Source organism: Salvelinus namaycush, chromosome 16 (genome assembly GCF_016432855.1).
Source record: "Salvelinus namaycush isolate Seneca chromosome 16, SaNama_1.0, whole genome shotgun sequence".
NCBI classification, from domain to species: domain Eukaryota; kingdom Metazoa; phylum Chordata; class Actinopteri; order Salmoniformes; family Salmonidae; genus Salvelinus; species Salvelinus namaycush.
The window spans coordinates 11,828,002-11,846,780 of NC_052322.1; the positions used below are offsets into that span (position 1 = coordinate 11,828,002).

Below are 18,779 nucleotides of genomic sequence, written 5' to 3' on the forward strand. Positions count from 1 at the left end.
CACATGGAATCATGTAGTAACCAAAAAAGTGTAGTGTATGAAACGATAAATCAAATAATATTTTATATTCTTCAAAGTAGCCACCCTTTGATATGATGACAGCTTTGCACTCTTGGCATTCTCTCAGCTTCATGAGGAATGCTTTTCCAACAGTCTTGAAGGAGTTCCCACATATGCTGAGCACTGTTGGCTGCTTTTCCTTCACTCTGCGATCCAACTCATCCCAAACCATCTCAATTTGGTTGAGGTCGGGGGACTGTGGAGGCCAGGTCATCTGATGCAGCACTCCATCACTCTCCTTCTTGGTCAAATAGCCCTTACACAGCCTGGAGGTGTGTTTTGGGTCATTGTCCTGTTGAAAACAAATGATAGTCCCACTAAGCCCAAACCAGATGGGATGGCGTATCGCTGCAGAATGCTTCGGTAGCCATGCTGGTTAAGTGGGCACTGAATTCTAATAAATCACTGAGCGTCACCAGCAAAGCACCCCCACACCTCCTTCTCCATGCTTCACGGTTGGAACCACACATGCGGAGCTCATCCGTTCACCTACTCCGCGTCTCACAAAGACACGACGGTTGGAACCAAAAATATCAAATTTGGACTCAGACCAAAGGACAGATTTCCACCGGTCAAATGTCAATTGCTCGTGTTCTTGCCCCAAGAAAGTATCATCTTCTTATTGGTATCCTTTAGTAGTGGTTTCTTTGCAGCAATTCGGCCATGAAGGCCTGATTCACGCAGTCTGAACAATTGATGTTGAGGTGCATTTATTTGGTCTGCAATCTGAGGAGCAGTTAACTCTAATGAACTTATCCTCTGCAGCAGAGGTAACTCTGGGTCTTCCTTTCCTGTGGCGGTCCTCATGAGAACGAGTTTTATCATAGCACTTGATGGTTTTTGCGACTGCACTTGAAGAAACATTCAAAGCTCTTGAAATTTTCCGGATTGACTGACCTTCATGTCTTAAAGTAATGATGGACTGTTGTTTCTCTTCCCTTATTTGAGCTGTTCTTGCCACTCCTACCTTGTCACAACACAACTGATTAGCTCAAACGCATTAAGGAAAGAAATTCCACAAATTAACTTTTAACAAGGCACGCCTGTTAATTGCCATGTATTCCAGGTGACTACCTCATGAAGCTGTTTGAGAGAATGCCAAGAGTGTGCAAAGCTGTCAAAGGGTGGCTACTTTGAAGAATCTCAAATCTAAAACATATTTTGATTTGTTTAACACTTTTTTTGGTTACTACATGATTCCATATGTGTTATTTCATAGTTTTGATGTCTAAACCATTATTCTACAATGTAGAAAATAGTAAAAATAAAGAAGAACCCTGGAATGAGTAGGTGTGTCCAAACTTTTGACTGGTATTGTACATTAATATATACATAACATCATTATGTAAACATATTGCTGTCAACAACAGTCAGTATTTGCTCTAAGGGGACACTATTTGCTAAGTCAGGGTTCGCTCTAAGGGGACAATAAAGTATTGCATTGAACAGTGTGGCTCTGCTTATGAGGAGGACTAGTACATGAATGTCTTTATAGATCTCCTACAGTAGAGAGTGCAGCAAGGTACGGTCCCATCCTGTTAAATCTGGTTTAGTCCAATTCCTGTAGTAGCAGATGCAGCAGTCTAGTCCGAGTTGGTCCGGTTTAGGCCACTGTGTCCAGTCATGTTCTTGTTGAGCTCCTGCAGTAGCGGGAGCAATGAGGTCGCAGACTCGGGGTGTGTCCGAAATGGCACCCTATTCCCTATGTTGTGCACTACTTTTGAGGAGACTAGTACATGTCCTTGTAGAAATCCTGCACTAGCGGGTGCAGCAAGTCCCAGTCCAGTTCAGTCTGGTTTAGCCCAGTCAGTGCATGTTCAGTCTGGTTTAGTCCAGTCAGTACATGTCCTTATAGATCTCCTGTAGTAGAGGGTGCAGAGAGGTCTCTGACTCTGTCTTCTTGATCTTCTGCACCAGCAGGGCGTTCTCTGTGACCAGCTGTCTGAGGTCGGCCATCTTGTTCAGCAGCTTGGGGAAAAGGTAGAGGGAGTCCTGGTGGTTGGCCTGCAGGTGCTGGTCCAAGGCCTGGAGAATACCGTCCTGACTCTGTTCTACCTGCTTCACGTTCATTAGCCCCGGGCGGTCTGCAGATAGATCGAGAATAGTTAGACGGGTAGACCACAGACGTGACAGAGCTGCCAACTCACAGCACAACCTCACTAAAAGCTTTCGTGACTCCATGCATCCTATCTCCTCACCTTCTCAACCATATTGGACCATATCTTATTCTCCAATGTGTTTTGAGAAAGAGGTGAGGAGAGAGGATACCAGGAATCGAGGAAAGATGAATTGAGAAAGAGCTCCCCCTCAATTCCAGACAGGATAATAGTGCCTACGAACAACGTTAGGAGCCAGGGTTATTAGGGGAGAACAGTACTAATGTCAGAGTTACTGTGATACTACTAGTACAAAAGTATACCATACCTCCACACAGGATGATAATGGCCACAAACAGAGCCAGGTCACTGTCATCCAGCTCCAGAGCATTGAACTTCACAGCAAACTCAAACTTGGGCTCCATGATCTCACTGAAGGGTTTACGGAGGCTCCTCAGGAACTCCCGGGTCACAAAGCCCTTCCCGTTGGCCACCAGGAGGCCATCTTTGTTCATGAGGGAGGGCAGCATGGCGAAGATGGCCTCGTGGACGCCATACTTCAGTAGTGTCACCTGATGGAAGCAGGCAGGTAAACAGGGGAGAAATTAGAATTCAACAACAAAGTAAAAGTGCCATTAACAGCAGTTTGAACAGTTGACAAAAGAAAATGCATGATGACTTCATCGTATAACTATGGGAGATATTTCTACATTAATGTCAGTACATTTCCCTGAGTGTGACAAGAAATGAAGTTGATAATCAATAAGTGAAAAGACAAGGTTACTTTTTTTGCTTTTTCCCCCGACATAACATAGGTACAGATCCCCTTTTTGTATGGGACACTTTTAAAATGTACCTTTAGAGGCCATGCAATTCAGTACTCATCTATAAAACAAAAGCAATTTAGATTAAGAGTCCATATTAACAAAGGATATTGAAGGACTAACAGTACAGGTAGATAGCAATAAAAATTGTACCAGAGGCACAGTGTAAATGAGAGGAAAAACAAAAAGAATGAGTGTAAGATCCAGTGTAATATATTATAAAAATAAAGCGAACTGGATAGAATTTGGGGAAAAATTCACAAAATTATCTATTTTTATCTTCAACATAGAAATGCTACCATTTTTATTATTGAAACTTGTTACAAGTGGAGTCACGCATGATTCACCGAATGATATCTTGAAAGAGGAAGTACTTTAAGAATGTTTTCATTTCAGTCTCCTCCATCTCCACTAACCGAAGCTAATTATAATATTTTTTCCCAATTAATCATTTAAAATGAACATCTGTACAGAAAGACTCATGTGAAGGCCAAATTAGAGGAGGAACTTCTTGATGCAATTAAAGCCTTTAAGGCTGGGAAAACTCCAGGGCTGAATGGCATACCAGTGGAAGTACACCAAACTTTATTCACATGTTTTAACCACTCCTATATAAACGGTAGATTATCAGACACACAACAAGAAGGTCTGATATCATTATTACTGAAACAGGACCCAAGTGGTATATATAAAGATCCAGTCCATTTAAAAAAATTGGAGACCTCTTACACTTCAGTTGTGATGCAAAAATTTTAGCAAAATGCTTGGCGCATAGGATAAAAAAAGGTTTTGTCAGATATTATTCATTCTAGTCAGACAGGTTTTTTACATGGACAATATATTGGAGATAATATAAGACAAGTACTGGAAACAATAGAATACTATGAAATATCAGGGAAACCAGGCCTAGTTTTCATAGCCGATTTTGAAAAGGCTTTTGATAAAGTATGACTGGAGTTTATATTTAAATGCCTAGGATATTTCAATTTTGGAGAATCTCTTATAAAATGTGTTAAAGTTACATTTCATAACCCTAGGTGTAAAATAGTAAATAATGGCTACATCTCAGAAAGTTTTAAACTGCCAAGAGGAGTAAAACAAGGTTGTCCACTATCAGCATATCTATTTATTATTGCCATCGAAATTAGCTGTTAAAATTAGATCCAACAATAATATTAAGGGATTAGAAATCCGTGGCTTAAAAACAAAGGTGTCATTGTACGCTGATGATTCATGTTGTTTTCTTTCAAATCCACAATTTGGATCCCTCCACGGCCTCATAGAGGTTCTGGATACTTTTGCTAATTTCTCTGGATTAAAACCAAATTATGATAAATGCACTATATTACATATTGGGTCACAAAAAAAATCTACTTTTACATTACCGTGCAGTTTACCAATAAAACGGTCTGACAGGGATGTGGACATACTTGGTATACAAATCCCAAAAGAAAGAAATTATCTAAAAAAAAAAGGTATAATTTTTGTAAATGATATCATAAATAGGACTGGTGGAGTTGTCACACATGTAGCTAACACAGAAATATGGAAATGTCTGCTCTACCCAAAATTACAACCAACTAATCGCAGCATTCCCACAAAAATGGAAGAGGCAAATGGAAGGGGGGAAAAAGTAAGGAACTTGTCTGTCAGCCCTGCATTAAAGACCATAAATGGTTTAAGAAAATTGTGATAAATAAAAACATATACCAATTTAATTTAAGGACCAAAAAATTGACAGCTGTTCCAAATAAATTGCAAACTAGTTGGGAAGAGATTTGGGATGTACAGATTCCATGGCACTGGAATGATTCATGATTCAAAACTTCGAATTTTCCCATTTAAATTATACAAAATTCTTGCAACCAATAGAATGTTACATACACACACATATATACATACACATATATGTATACATAAATACATATACACATATATGTATACAATATGTATACATACATACATACAGTGGGGAGAACAAGTATTTGATACACTGCCGATTTTGCAGGTTTTCCTACTTACAAAGCATGTAGAGGTCTGTAATTTTTATCATAGGTACACTTCAACTGTGAGAGACGGAATCTAAAACAAAAATCCAGAAAATCCCATTGTATGATTTTTAAGTAATTAATATGCATTTTATTGCATGACATAAGTATTTGATACATCAGAAAAGCAGAACTTAATATTTGGTACAGAAACCTTTGTTTGCAATTACAGAGATAATACGTTTCCTGTAGTTCTTGACCAGGTTTGCACACACTGCAGCAGGGATTTTGGCCCACTCCTCCATACAGACCTTCTCCAGATCCTTCAGGTTTCGGGGCTGTCGCTGGGCAATATGGACTTTCAGCTCCCTCCAAAGATTTTCTATGCATTAATTTTTATGTGCGTGTGTATATATGCATGTACAGTTGAAGTCGGAAGTTTACATACACCTTACCCAAATACATTTAAATTCAGTTTTTCACAATTCCTGACATTCAATCCTAGTAAAAATTCCCTGTCTTGTGTCAGTCAGGATCACCAATTTATGTTAAGAATGTGAAAGAATAATCAGTAGAGAGAATTACTTTTTTGAGCTTTTATTTCTTTCATCACATTCCCAAAGCGTCAGAAGTTTACATACACTCAATGAGTATTTGGTAGCATTGCCTTTAAATAGTTTAACTTGGGTCAAACGTTTCGAGTAGCCTTCCACAAGTCTCCCACAATAAGTTGGGTGAATTTTGGCCCATTCCTCCTGACAGAGCTGGTGTAACTGAGTCAGGTTTATAGGCCTCCTTGCTCGCACACGCTTTTTCAGTTCTGCCCACAAATTTTCTACAGGTTTGAGGTCAGGGTTTGTGATGGCCACTCCAATACCTTGACTTTGTTGTCCCTAAGCCATTTTGCCACAACTTTCAAAGTATGCTTGGGGTCATTGTCCATTTGGAAGACCCATTTGCGACCAAGCTTTAACTTCCTGACTGATATCTTGAGATGTTGCTTCAATATATCCACATAATTTTGCGTCCTCATAATGCCATCTATTTTGTGAAGTGCACCAGTCCCTCCTGCAGCAAAGCATCCCCACAACATGATGCTGTCACCCCCGTGCTTCACGGTTGGGATGGTGTTCTTCGGCTTGCAAGCCTCCCCCTTTTTCCTCCAAACATAACAATGGTCATTATGGCCAAACAGTTCTATTTTTGTTTCATCAGACCAGAGGACATTTCTCCAAAAATTACGATTTTTGTCCCCATGTGCAGTTGCAAACCGTAGTCTGGCTTTTTATGGCGGTTTTGGAGCAGTGGCTTCTTCCTTGCTGAGCGGCCTTTCAGGTTATGTCGATATAGTACTCGTTTAACTGTGGATATAGATACTTTTGTACCCGTTTCCTCCAGCATCTCCACAAGGTCCTTTACTGTTGTTGATTTGATTTGCACTTTTCGCACCACAGTATGCTCATCTCTAGGAGACAGAACACGTCTCCTTCCTGAGTGGTATGATGGCTGCGTGGTCTCATGGTGTTTATACTTGTGTACTATTGTTTGTACAGATGAACGTGGTACCTTCAGGCGTTTGGAAATTGCTCCCAAGGATGAACCAGACTTGTGGGGGTCTACAATTTTTTTTCTGAGGTCTTGGCTGATTTCTTTAGATTTTCCCATGATGTCAAGCGAAGAGGCACTGAGTTTGAAGGTAGGCCTTGAAATACATCCACAGGTACACCTCCAATTGACTCAAATGATGTCAATTAGCCTATCAGAAGCTTCTAAAGCCATGATGTCATTTTCTGGAATTTTCCAAGCTGTTTAAAGGCACAGTCAACTTTGTGTATGTAAACTTCTGACCCACTGGAATTGTGATACAGTGAACTATAAGTTAAATAATCTGTCTGTAAACAATTACTTGTGTCATGCACAAAGTAGATGTCCTAACCGACTTGCCAAAACTATTGTTTGTTAACAAGAAATTTGTGGAGTGGTTGAAAAATGAGTTTTAATGACTCCAACCTAAGTGTATGTAAACTTCCGACTTCAACTGTATATATAAATTTACCCCAGAAATATATGGGGGATTGGAAATGATGCAGACAATTACATTGATGGGAGCAACAATCTATCCGCAATTTTAAAGCTGATCCACCCCTTAAAAAAAATGAAAAAAAGACTAGCGTTAGTAAGCTCTGTTGAGAAGACCGTGGTCCATGCCATACCTGGTCGTTGAGGAAGAGATCCACAAACCCTGGGATGTTCTTGGCGAACTCAGTTAGCTCTCGTACCGTCTCCACCGTGGTGCACTGACAGCGGTAAAACACGTGTACCCCTATCTCCTTTGTGAGGGGCGCGCCCGGGATTAACTGGTTCCACACTAGACCACTCTCTGCTTGCCACAGGGTGTCCACATCATGGATCACAAATGGCTGCCGGGGGAGAGAGAGAGAAAGCATTCATCTTTTAACAGTCTGGTCTTCCTTTTCTTTAAAAACTATTCAGCTAAACAAAAATCCTTGCTCTTATAGGTCTCGGGAGACAAAAAAGCTATATGTAATTGTTAATGACAAGTTAAAACTCATTACGAAAAACAGATTGATAAGAGGCTAATTAAAAACTAAAGAGCTCTACAAATAATCAGCCACTAAATATTTCCATGAGGAGGTTACTAGTAATATGCATCTACATTGGTGCAACCAGAAAAGCCTTCCCCCTCATCCAAGCTCAGCGGAGTTGTTGTGAGTTATGACCATAAACATACACATCATTGGTTCAGCTTGGAAGGCGTATCCTACCTTGGTGCAACCAGAAAAGTCTTCCTCATAATGAAGCTCAGAGAGTGTGTTCTAAAGGTTCTAACCGGAGGTGTAACCAATACCCATGCAAGGTCAGGTCCAAAATTATTGGCACCGTTGATAAAGATTAGCAAAAAAGACTGTATAAAATAAATCATACAAATACAGCTACATTATGTTCATATATTATTTTATACTAAAATAAAAATACCCCAAAAGATAAGGGTTAAAATGATTGGCACCCGTTTTCAGTACTCCATCACCCTACCCTTGTGAGGATAATGACACTGAGCCCGTTTCTATTATGTTTTATGAGATTGGAGAACACATTGGGAGAGATCTTAGACCATTCCTCCATACAGAATCTTTCCAGATCCTTGATATCCTTTGTCTGCGCTTATGGACTGCCCTCTTCAATTCAAACCACAGTTTTGCAATGGGGTTCAAGTCCGAGGAGTGAGATAGTCAATGCAAAATTTAGATTTTGTGGTCAATTAACCATTTCTTTGTGGATTTTGATGTGTGCTTGGGGCTGTTGTCTTGCTGGAAGATCCACTTGTGGCCAAACCAGGTTTTTGGCCAAACAGCTCTATTTTCATATCACCTGAACACAGCACCGCCTGGAGTTCGATAAACGGCACTAGCACTTGGATTGAAACCGGTGCTATGGTCAGATGACATGAAACACAGTGGTGGGTTGAAGAACGGAAGCATTTGCAGAAAAGTACCTCATACCTACAGTAAAAGATGGTTGGGATATTTTATGTTATGGGGCTATTTTGCTTCCACTTGTCCTGGGGTTCCTGTTAAGGGCAAAGGCATCATGAATTTACCAAGTACCAGAACATTTTCTGCCAAAAACCTGGTTGCCTCTACCAGGAGGCTGACACTTGGCCACAACTGGATCTTCCAGCAAGACAGTAACCCTAAGCACACATCAAAATCCAAAGAAATTATTAATTGACCACAAAATTCATAATTTGGCAATGGCCATCTCACTCTTTGGACTTGAACCCCATTGTAAACCTGTGGTTTGAATTGAAGAGGGCAGTCCAAAACCGCAGACGAAGGATATCAAGGATATGGAAATATTCTGTATGGAGGAATGGTCTAAGATCTCTCCCAATGTGTTCTCCAATCTCATAAAAACATTATAGAAAAATCTGTCATTATCCTCGCCAGGGGAGGATGCTGGAGTATTGAAAACAGGGGTGCCAATAATTTTGACCACCATCCTTTTTATTAAAACAACTGAGCAATTGTATTAGTATAAAATAATATAATTTTCAAATGTTTTGGAGCATACAATATAGCTCAGTATTTGTTTTATTTATTTTGTAGTCTTTTTTGCTCATCTTTATCAAGGGCGTCAACACTGAGTGTAGAAAATATTAGTTACACCTTCCTAATATTGAGTTGCACCCCCCTTTTTCCCTCAGAACAGCCTTAAAATGTCAGGCATGGACTCTACAAGGTGTCGAAAGCGTTCCACAGGGATACTAGCCCATGTTGACTCCAATCCTTCCCACAGTTGTGTCAAGATGGCTTGATGTCCTTTGGGTGGTGGACCATTCTTGATACACATGGGAAACTGTTGATCGTGAAAAACCCAGCAACGTTGCAGTTCTTGACACACTCAAACAGCACCTACCACCACACCTCGTTCAAAGGCACTTTGATCTTGTGTCTTGCCCATTCACCTTCTGAATAGCACACATACACAATCCATGTCTCAATTGTCACAAGGCTTAAAAATCCTTCTTTAACCTGTCTCCTCCCCATCATCTACACTGATTAAAGTGGATTTAACAGGTGACATCAATAAGTCATCATAGCATTCACCTGGTCAGTCTGTAACGGAAAGAGCAGGTGTTCCTAATGTTTTGCACACTCAGTGTATATTTACATAACAGTGAGCGTACCGATGTGCAGCTGGTCTTGCCGGTGAGGATGCTGCGGGCTTTCTTCTTGGTCATAATGAGGTTCTTCAGGTAGGCTTGGTACACCTGTTTAGCCAGGGTCTTGAGGTCTGAGCCACCAAGGTGGTGGGGGTCCAGCTCCTCCGCTAGCAGGCCAGCCACTAGCTTCTTCTTCTCAGCCCCCGGCATACGCCCATACCGGATCGCTGCCGGGCGAACAGGCAGAGTAGTGTTAGCATTGAAGGTGAAACAGACAGGTTAGCATCGTGCATACAGCCATATTAGATCGCTGGGTAGACAGTAGCATTGAAAGCTGTACAGTGCATTTGGAAAGTATTCCTAACCCTTGACTTTTCCCACATTTTGTTATTCTAAAATTAAATGTATTGTTTTCCTCATCAATCTACACACAATACCCCATAATGACAAAGCAAAAACAGGTTTTTAGAAATATGTGAAAAGATATAAAAATATAAAAAACTGAAATACCTTATTGGCATAATTATTCAGACCCTTTGCTATGAGACTCTAAATAGAGCTCAGATGCATCTTGTTTGCAAGTCTACAACTTGATTGAAGTCCACCTGTGGTAAATTCAATTGATTGGACATGATTTGGAAAAGGCACACACCTGTCTATATAAGGTCCCATAGTTGACAGTGCATGTCAGAGCAAAAACCAAGCCATGAGGTCAAAGGAGTCGTCCTTAGAGCTCCGACACAGGATTGTGTCGGGTACCAAAAGGGTACCAAAACATTTCTTCAGCATTGAAGGTCCCCAAGAACACAGTGGCCTCCATCATTCTTAAATGGAAGAAGTTTGGAACCACCAACACTCTTCCTAGAGCTGGATGCCCGGCCAAACTGAGCAATCTGGGGAGAAGGGCCTTGGTCAGGGAGGTGACCAAGAACCCGATGGTCACTCCGGCAGAGCTCCAGATTTCCTCTGTGGAGATGGGAGAACCTTCCAGAAGGACAACCATCTCCACCAATCAGGCCTTTATGGTAGAGTGGTCAGATGGAAGCCACTCCTCAGTAGAAGGCAAATGACAGCCAGCTTGGAGTTAGCCAAAAGGCACCTAAAGGACTCTCAGACCATGAGAAACAAGATTCTCTGGTCTAATAAAATCAAGACTGAACTGAATGCTAACTACTTCTCTGATAGAGTTCAGTGTGTCAAATCGGAGGGCCTGTTGTCCGGACCTCTGGCAGTCTTTATGGGGGTACCACAGGGTTCAATCCTCGGGCCGACTCTCTTCTCTGTATACATCAATGATGTTGCTCTTGCTGCTGGTGATTCTCTGATACACCTCTACGCATACGACACCATTCTGTATACTTCTGGCCCCTCTGGACACTGTGCTAACTAACCTCCAGACGAGCTTCAATGCCATACAACTCTCCTTCCGTGGCCTCCAACTGCTCTTAAATGCAAGTAAAACTAAATGCATGCTATTCAACCGATCACTGCCCGCACCTGTTTGCCCGTCCAACATCACTACTCTGGACGGCTCTGACTTAGAATACGTGGACAACTACAAATACCTAGGTGTCTGGTTAGACTGTAAACTCTCCTTCCAGACTCACATTAAGCATCTCCAATCCAAAATTAAATCTAGAATCGGCTTCCTATATCGCAACAAACATCCTTCACTCATGCTGCCAAACATACCCTCGTACAACTGACCATCCTACCGATCCTCGACTTCGGTGATGTCATCTATAAAATAGCCTCCAACACTCTATCACAGTGCCATCCGTTTTGTCACCAAAGCCCCATACACTACCCACCATTGCGACCTGTACGCTCTCGTTGGTTGGCCCTCGCTTCATACTCGTCGCCAAACCCACTGGCTACAGGTTATCTACAAGTCTCTGCTAGGTAAAACCCAGCCTTATCTCAGCTCACTGGTCACCATAGCAGCACCCACCCGTAGCACGCGCTCCAGCAGGTATATCTCACTGGTCACCCCCAACGCCAATTCCTCCTTTGGTCATCTTTCCTTCCAGTTCTCTGCTGCCAATGACTGGAACGAACTGCAAAAATCTATGAAGCTGGAAACACTTATCTCCCTAACTAGCTTTAAGCACCAGCTGTCAGAGCCACTCACAGATTACTGCACCTGTACATAGCCCATCTATAATTTAGCCCAGAAAACTACCTCTTCCCCTACTGTATTTATTTATTTATTTTGCTCCTTTGCACCCCATTATTCCTACTTTGCACATTCTTCCACTGCAAATCTACCATTCCAGTGTTTTACTTGCTATATTGTATTTACCTCGCCACAATGGCCTTTATTTGCCTTTACCTCCCTTATCTCACCTCATTTGCTCACATTGTATATAGACTTATTTTTCTACTGTATTATTGACTGTTTGTTTTGTTTATTCCATGTGTAACTCTGTGTTGTTGTATGTGTCGAATTGCTATGCTTTATCTTGGCCAGGTCGCAGTTGCAAATGAGAACTTGTTCTCAACTAGCCTACCTGGTTAAATAAAGGTGAAGAAAAAAAAAATATGTAAATGCCAGGCATCACATCTGTTAGAAACCTGGGACCATCCCTACGGGTGAAGCATGGTGGTGGCAACATCATGCTGTGGGGATGTTTTTCAGCGGCAGGGACTGGGAGACTAGTCAGGATCGAGGGAGAGATTAATGAAGCAAAGTACAGAGAGATCATTGATGAAAACCTGCTCCAGAGCGCTGAGGACCTCAGACTGGGGGTGAAGGTTCACCTTCCAAAAGGACAACAACCCTAAGCACACAGCCAAAACAACGTAGGAGTGGCTTCGGGACAAGTCTCTGAATGACCTTGAGTGTCCCAGCCAGAGGGCAGACTTAAACCCGATCAATCATCTCTGGAGAGGCATAAAAATAACTGTGCTCTGACGCTCCCCATCTAACCTGACAAAACTTGAGGATCTGCAGAGAATGGGAAAAACTCCCCAAATGCTGGTGCGCCTAGCTTGTAGCATCATACCCAAGAAGACTCGAGGCTATAATTGCTGCCAACGTTGCTTCAACAAAGTACTGAGTAAAGGGTCTGAATACTTATGTAAATGTGATAGTTTTTATTTTTAATACATTTCGAAAAACATGTTTTCTTTGTCATTATGGGGTATTTAAAATTTTAAAAAATGAGAATAAGGCTGCACTTTTCAAATGCACTGTATAGCCCCACCAAAATGAGGTTCAAGAGTTTCATCAATTAATATTGTTAATATTGAAACACATTATCAGTAGTTCTTAGGGACAGTTTTCAAAACACAGATTAAGATTCTCCATTCAGTCCAGGGCTTTATCTGCGTCTGGGAAACTGGCCCTTAAACTGTAAAAGGATCAAGTATTTCCAGACCCTGAAACACCCATTAACGGTCTCCTCTCACCGTCATGGGACATGCCCAGGGCCAGACACTTCTGGAAGCGGCAGTATTGGCACTTATTACGGTTCTTTTTCAGGATCTTACAGGCTCTCTCACAGCGCTCGTACTCCAGCTTCATCCGAATGGTCCGCCGGAAGAAGCCCTAGACCACATGATACACACAGGGGAGAGAGAGCGAGCGAGTTCAGTTTATTTACAATTGAAGGCATTACAGGGAAGACAGATATAACACTGCATTTACCACAAGTCACACATTATGGCCATTGAACTTGAGTTGCAGTGGGCTAAATTTGGGTCACACAGAGTGGTAGTCTTAAACAAATCTACTTTGAAACAAAAGTAAACACCTCACACACATGGTTATGGGTTTAAAAAAAAGAAGACACCTGGACCATGTCAGATATAGTTGAAATGTATTCAATATTAAGTTTGCATCCCAATATTACACTTAATATTCATCACAGAAAACTGAAATATAACAAAATTGTTGGACATAGAAAGACCGGATTTTCGACGAGTTATTTCAAATAATGTTTAATTATGAATAATATGGATAACATTCCACCCATGAGGCCACTAGGTCATTTGACTGCAGGAAAGGGCTACCGGACTGGAATGCTGCAACATAGGACACCAACTAAACTCAAGCTAAGCTCAAGCCAGTTTGAGGCTGTTAGAAGCCATGACAAAACCTCCAGGATTTAAGACCTAAGAACATTAAGCAAATTTGTTTTCTGATTATTAAGCCCCATTGGTAGACTTGTGAAATCTCTCACCTTGCAGCCCTCGCAGGCATGCACACCGTAGTGGAACCCTGAAGCTTTGTCAGCACAGATCCTACACTCCACGTTGATACCAGGGCCTGTGGCCTCATCCCGTCCCAGACGCAGCTGCTCCGACAGCGAGGGAGACGACGTGTGAGACAGGTCTGGCACACAGAGAGACAACACCCATCTGATTGTCGTACGAGAGACTCGTATTACCAGCTTAAACTGATCTGGGACCAGGCCATACCCATATGCTCTGGTCTGCTGATGTATTCACTATAAGTCCAAAATATTTCAGTGAAGCATATCACATCCCACTTAGGGTATTATTTCAAATATAACCAATGACATGTATTTAATTTACTCTCTTTTACCTGTATAGTTGTTATCAGCAGCAGGACTGTCTTGTCTGCTGTAGCTAGTCTTGTCCTTCTCCAGTCTCTCCTCTTCCCCTCCTCCATTCTCTCCATTCTGTTGGCTGCCAGTCCCATTCCATGATACCCTCGAGATGGGGGACCTCGGCCTCTCCGCCCCACTGCCTTCACCCTCCTCAACCCCCAGCTCCTGCAGGTCCGTCAACCCTCCAAAGTCAGGGGCCACTGCCTCAACCTCCCTTGCAGTCCATATATCATCAGCTGCTGTGTCCAGGGGATGTGGAGAGTTTGGGCCACATAGGGGCTGCGGGCCTGTCCTAGTCTCCCCATTCACCTGTTCAAGGTGCTCAGGGGAAGGTAGCTGCTGTAACACATCCATGGCTCCTTACCTTGTGGTCAGGGTGCTAAAGCGCCTCTTCCCTGTCTGTCATGATGTTGCTGACATGGTCTCCCCTGTTAAGGTAAAGAACAGCGTAATTATGCAACAACATTTAAAGACCTATCTACGTCTCCATATACTTGACATATGACTGAATGGATCACTAGGTTCATATCAAAAGGAAACCCAGGTAGAGTTATTATGGCAAACTGTAGCTAAACATTTGAAACAAAAAAATGTGCAATACTTATTGGACAAGTCCTGGTAGGCCCTCCCTGTTTCAGACTGTTTCCTTCTGTTTTGGTGCCTAATGAACATGACCTAGTTATTGGGGTTCTTTGTTGTAGGATTAGAGAGAGGGTGAGAGAGCAAGAGTGAGCTCAACTGTCTCTGCTAGTGCAGCAATCAAACACTAGTCTCATAACCAACCTTAACCTCTTTTAGAATCCAAGAGTAAAATACATACACTCTCGTCTCTAACATGTAGGCTCAGTATTCCCAAACAGTCCCATTACAAGTCAGAATGTTGAACAAACTTAATTTCAACGTACTTTACCCGATATTGTCCCTATGGTCTGTATATCTTTTGTATTTTTACGATTGGCTCATTCATGCCCCTCTCCCCTGTAACTATTCCCTAGGTCGTTGCTGTAAATGAGAACATGTTCTCAGTCAACTTACCTGGTAAAATAACGGATAAATAAAAATAAATACAAAATTCCGGTATCTTTTTTTCAATACTGAAGCAATTCGCATATGACAAACACTTGCACGATATGGCCGAGCCTAACCGAACCACAGACCAAATGTTGTCCCACGCTATCTGCTGGCAAATTTCACAGCTGATTGCGAGTTAACTTGCTTAGGTCCACTACTTTTGGTAACATTCAGCTATTGTTTACATATTGTGCATCACATGCATCACATGCATGTGTCAGGAGATTGAAAATGCAAGCAACAGAACCTACTGGAGCAGCAAAAATCAGAGTAAACAAGACTTTCCTGTGGATACCCAATATCCACTTCCTATCGCCAAAAGGACCAACAGCATGTACAACCAGTAAAGTATGTGTAAATATCATTTTAAATCAACATTCTGACTTGTATATACTTTTTTTAGGCAAACTTCTTTCAGACTGAATAGCAATGGGGTAACCATGGTAAGTCTGAGGTTTCAGCAAAACCAACCTGAGTGCCACACTTGTCAAAACGTTCCTTTTTCTTTGACTCGGTGAAGAGACAACAAATGTTTCGTTTAATACCAATTCTAGGCTATTACTCAATAGAACAAGTCTAGTACAGAAAAAAAACCTGTAGGAAATTACTGTTCAAACACCCGTTCAGACTTGTCACTTAGCTAATAACCTGTCATGCTGGTTCTCAGAATATCTGCTGCTGTGCTTTGTGTGAGTCATTCTAAAGGGCTTGGCACCATTGATTGGCACAGACAGGGTCGAAAATAGCACAATATAAGTATACATGACACACAAAAAAGTGTTTACGAGTGAGTGCATCACAAACATCTCTGATGAATCCTCTTCCCAATGCAGCCTCTTCCAACACCAAATGTTGCTTTGATGTCAAGTAGGCTCATAAGTTCAGCGGGTCTGACCAACAGTAGGTCAGCAATATAGGCTTATCATGAGACTTTTCTGTTAAAATCATGACTGGTAGATTTGATTGAATCCAAATTCCATATCCCAAAACATGCATTCAAAAAGCACATTGACAGAAAATGCAAACATTAATTGAAATAAATCTATAGACTTAACTATAGTGACAAAAAAGCAATCATCCTAAATAAACAATGTCTGATAGTTCCGAGTACAGACCAGAGGCAAAAGACAAACTAGTGAATAAATTGAACTGTTGTTGTTTTTGTCTTGGTGAATATAGCTAACTAGCTAGCCTAGCATGGCATGGCAGCTAACCGTTAGTCCATTCTTACCTTTCTCAATGGTGTTGCTTACTTTTCCAAAGAATGTGTACCGGTGAAGTTACCTAGTCGTGTCCATTAGCACTTGATTCGATTCGCTGGCTATGCGGTGTTGTTTGATAGCAGCTAGCTAACGCTAGCTAGCTTACGTTAGCTAGCTCTGAACTTGTAAAAAAAAAAATCCCAATTCATCTGTCAATGCTGTCAAATAGTCTGTCCTGTATGCTTGCAGTACAGTCTCCGTGTCTGGTAGCTGGCTGGTTAAAGTACATTTTGTATCAAACTTTTCAGTGAGCTCTTGCTAACTACTGTTAGCCCAGTGTGAATCATACACCTCACTCAGTCAACCTTCTCTGCGCCCCGCTGTTGCCCTCTGAGTGCCTGCTTCCACTAGTTAACGTTACAAAATCACAAAGGCAAAATTGGCTTTATCGTAAAAATTCAGGAAAACAAAAATTAGCTTTTTAGTCTTAATTTAAGGTTTGGGTTAGCATTAGATTAGCAGTGTGGTTACGGTTATGGTTAGGTTTAAAATCAAAATTGAAGAATATAAATGTTAGAAATAGGCGAGGTTTATGACTTTGTGGCTGTGGTAACTAGTGACTACCCTGAGTTCCCCTCATTTTACATTTTAGTAATTTAGCAGACCTACAGTTAGTGCATTCATTTTAAGATAGCCAGGTGAGACAACACATCACAATCATATCAAGTACATTTTACCCCAACAAAATATTTATCAGCAAAGTCAATGCTAGTGAAAAAATAGAGGGGTGACATGGGATTACTTTGGAAGGTTGAACACCGGTGGTCACGGTGGAGGACAGGCCGCAAGCCATGTTGGGAGAAGAGGAATAAGAGGTTAAAGAGAATAAGGAAAGCAGAGATTTGAATTTGTGGAAGATGGCGATTTTTTTTCTCCAGATGTGGTGTCGAAGAAGATTGGTGTCAAGTGCAAAATGAGTGAGCCATGTGCAAGACCACGACTAGGACCGTTGAGCTAACGGGCACTAATATGATTAGCATGATGTTGGAAGTAATAGCCAACTTTCCAGGACATAGACAAAACTGTCCAATTTACAGTTGCTATTACAGTGAAATGTTATGCTATTGTTTGAGGAGAGTGCACAACAACAACAAAAAAGGTATCATGGCAACTGGTTTGATACATTCACCTCTGAAGGTAAATAATGTACTTACATTCAGTAATCTTGCTCTGATTTGTCATCCTGAAGGTCCCAGATATAAAATGTAGCAGTTTTGTTTGATAAAATCAATTTTTATATTCAAATGTGGGAACTGGGTTCTACAGTTTGAACCCCTGCTGTCTCTGGCTCCACACCCACCCTGGCCATCTAGATGTGTGAAAGTTAATGTATAAGCTAATGATCTATCATGTATGACATTCCTGGGAGTGTGTAAACTTAAATGTTGTGTTACCATATCATTTTTGTATGTTCTCTAGTTATGTACTTGAAATTAAATCAATTGACCAATTTGGCACATTTGGGCAGACTTGATAAGAAATATTGTCCAGTATTGCAATGCTTTACTGGATCTATCTGAAACTTTGCGCGCACACTGCATCATCTAAATTGCACCCAAACTGCAATATTATATTATGGTCTTTCTCTTGCATTTCAAAGATGATGGAACAATTTTTTTTAAACGCATGTTTTTTTGTTTGTATTATCTTTTACCAGATCTAATGTGTTATATTCTCCTACATTACACATTTCCACAAACTTCAAAGTGTTTCCTTTCAAATGGTATCAAGCATATGCATATCCTTGCTTCAGGTACTGAGCTACAGGCAGTTTGATTTGGGTATGTCATTTTAGGTGAAAATCCTTGCCTTTTGGCGGATCCATGTGCGGTTTTAGGGTGGCTAGGAAAGAAGTTGGGAGCAGTTGAATCAGTGAAGGTAACCTGAAGTGGACTTGTGATATTTTCTTTGGACCAGAGGGAGCGGGCGCTCCATGTCAAGCAACTTGGGCCAAGATCTGTTTCTTGCTTTGCACTTAGGAATAGGGCATCATTGAATGCAGTGATTTCTGGGGCAGTGTTAAGTGTGCAGGTGGAGAAGTTGAAGATTCCTGGTGTTTGTGATGCCTGCCGTTTGCTGCAACGCAGACCCGGTGGGGAAACTGTCAGTCCTTTTTGAGTTTTGAGTCTTTTTACCTGACAAAGTCTTGTTAGGATATATCAGTTATCCCGTTAGAGCATTTGTGCCGAATCCATTGCGGCTATGGTCATGTCACAGCAG

At 41.4% G+C, this 18,779-nt stretch overlaps 1 protein-coding gene across 1 annotated transcript; it reads right to left on the reverse strand.

Moving 5' to 3' along the window:
- Positions 1 to 1,350: 1,350 nt before the first annotated feature.
- ppardb (peroxisome proliferator-activated receptor delta b) lies at positions 1,351 to 16,855 on the reverse strand. Its single transcript, XM_039010448.1, has 8 exons — positions 16,529 to 16,855; positions 14,202 to 14,654; positions 13,837 to 13,988; positions 13,064 to 13,202; positions 9,677 to 9,879; positions 7,182 to 7,388; positions 2,485 to 2,728; positions 1,351 to 2,144 (listed from the first exon to the last, which is right to left on the reverse strand). Exons 2-8 carry the CDS (start codon positions 14,578 to 14,580, stop codon positions 1,897 to 1,899), a joined length of 1,572 nt encoding a protein of 523 aa, XP_038866376.1. The 5' UTR covers positions 14,581 to 14,654; positions 16,529 to 16,855; the 3' UTR covers positions 1,351 to 1,896.
- Between the last annotated feature and the right edge of the window lie 1,924 nt (positions 16,856 to 18,779).

Excerpts from the sequence above, each read along its gene's own strand:
- ppardb (XM_039010448.1), bottom strand. The coding sequence starts at position 14,580 with ATGGATGTGTTACAGCAGCTACCTTCCCCTGAGCACCTTGAACAGGTG. Across the intron at positions 9,880-13,063 it reads CCTGGGCATGTCCCATGACG|CGATCCGGTATGGGCGTATG; the intron begins GTGAGAGGAGAC and ends TTCGCCCGGCAG. Across the intron at positions 7,389-9,676 it reads GCAAGACCAGCTGCACATCG|CCATTTGTGATCCATGATGT; the intron begins GTACGCTCACTG and ends CTCCCCCGGCAG.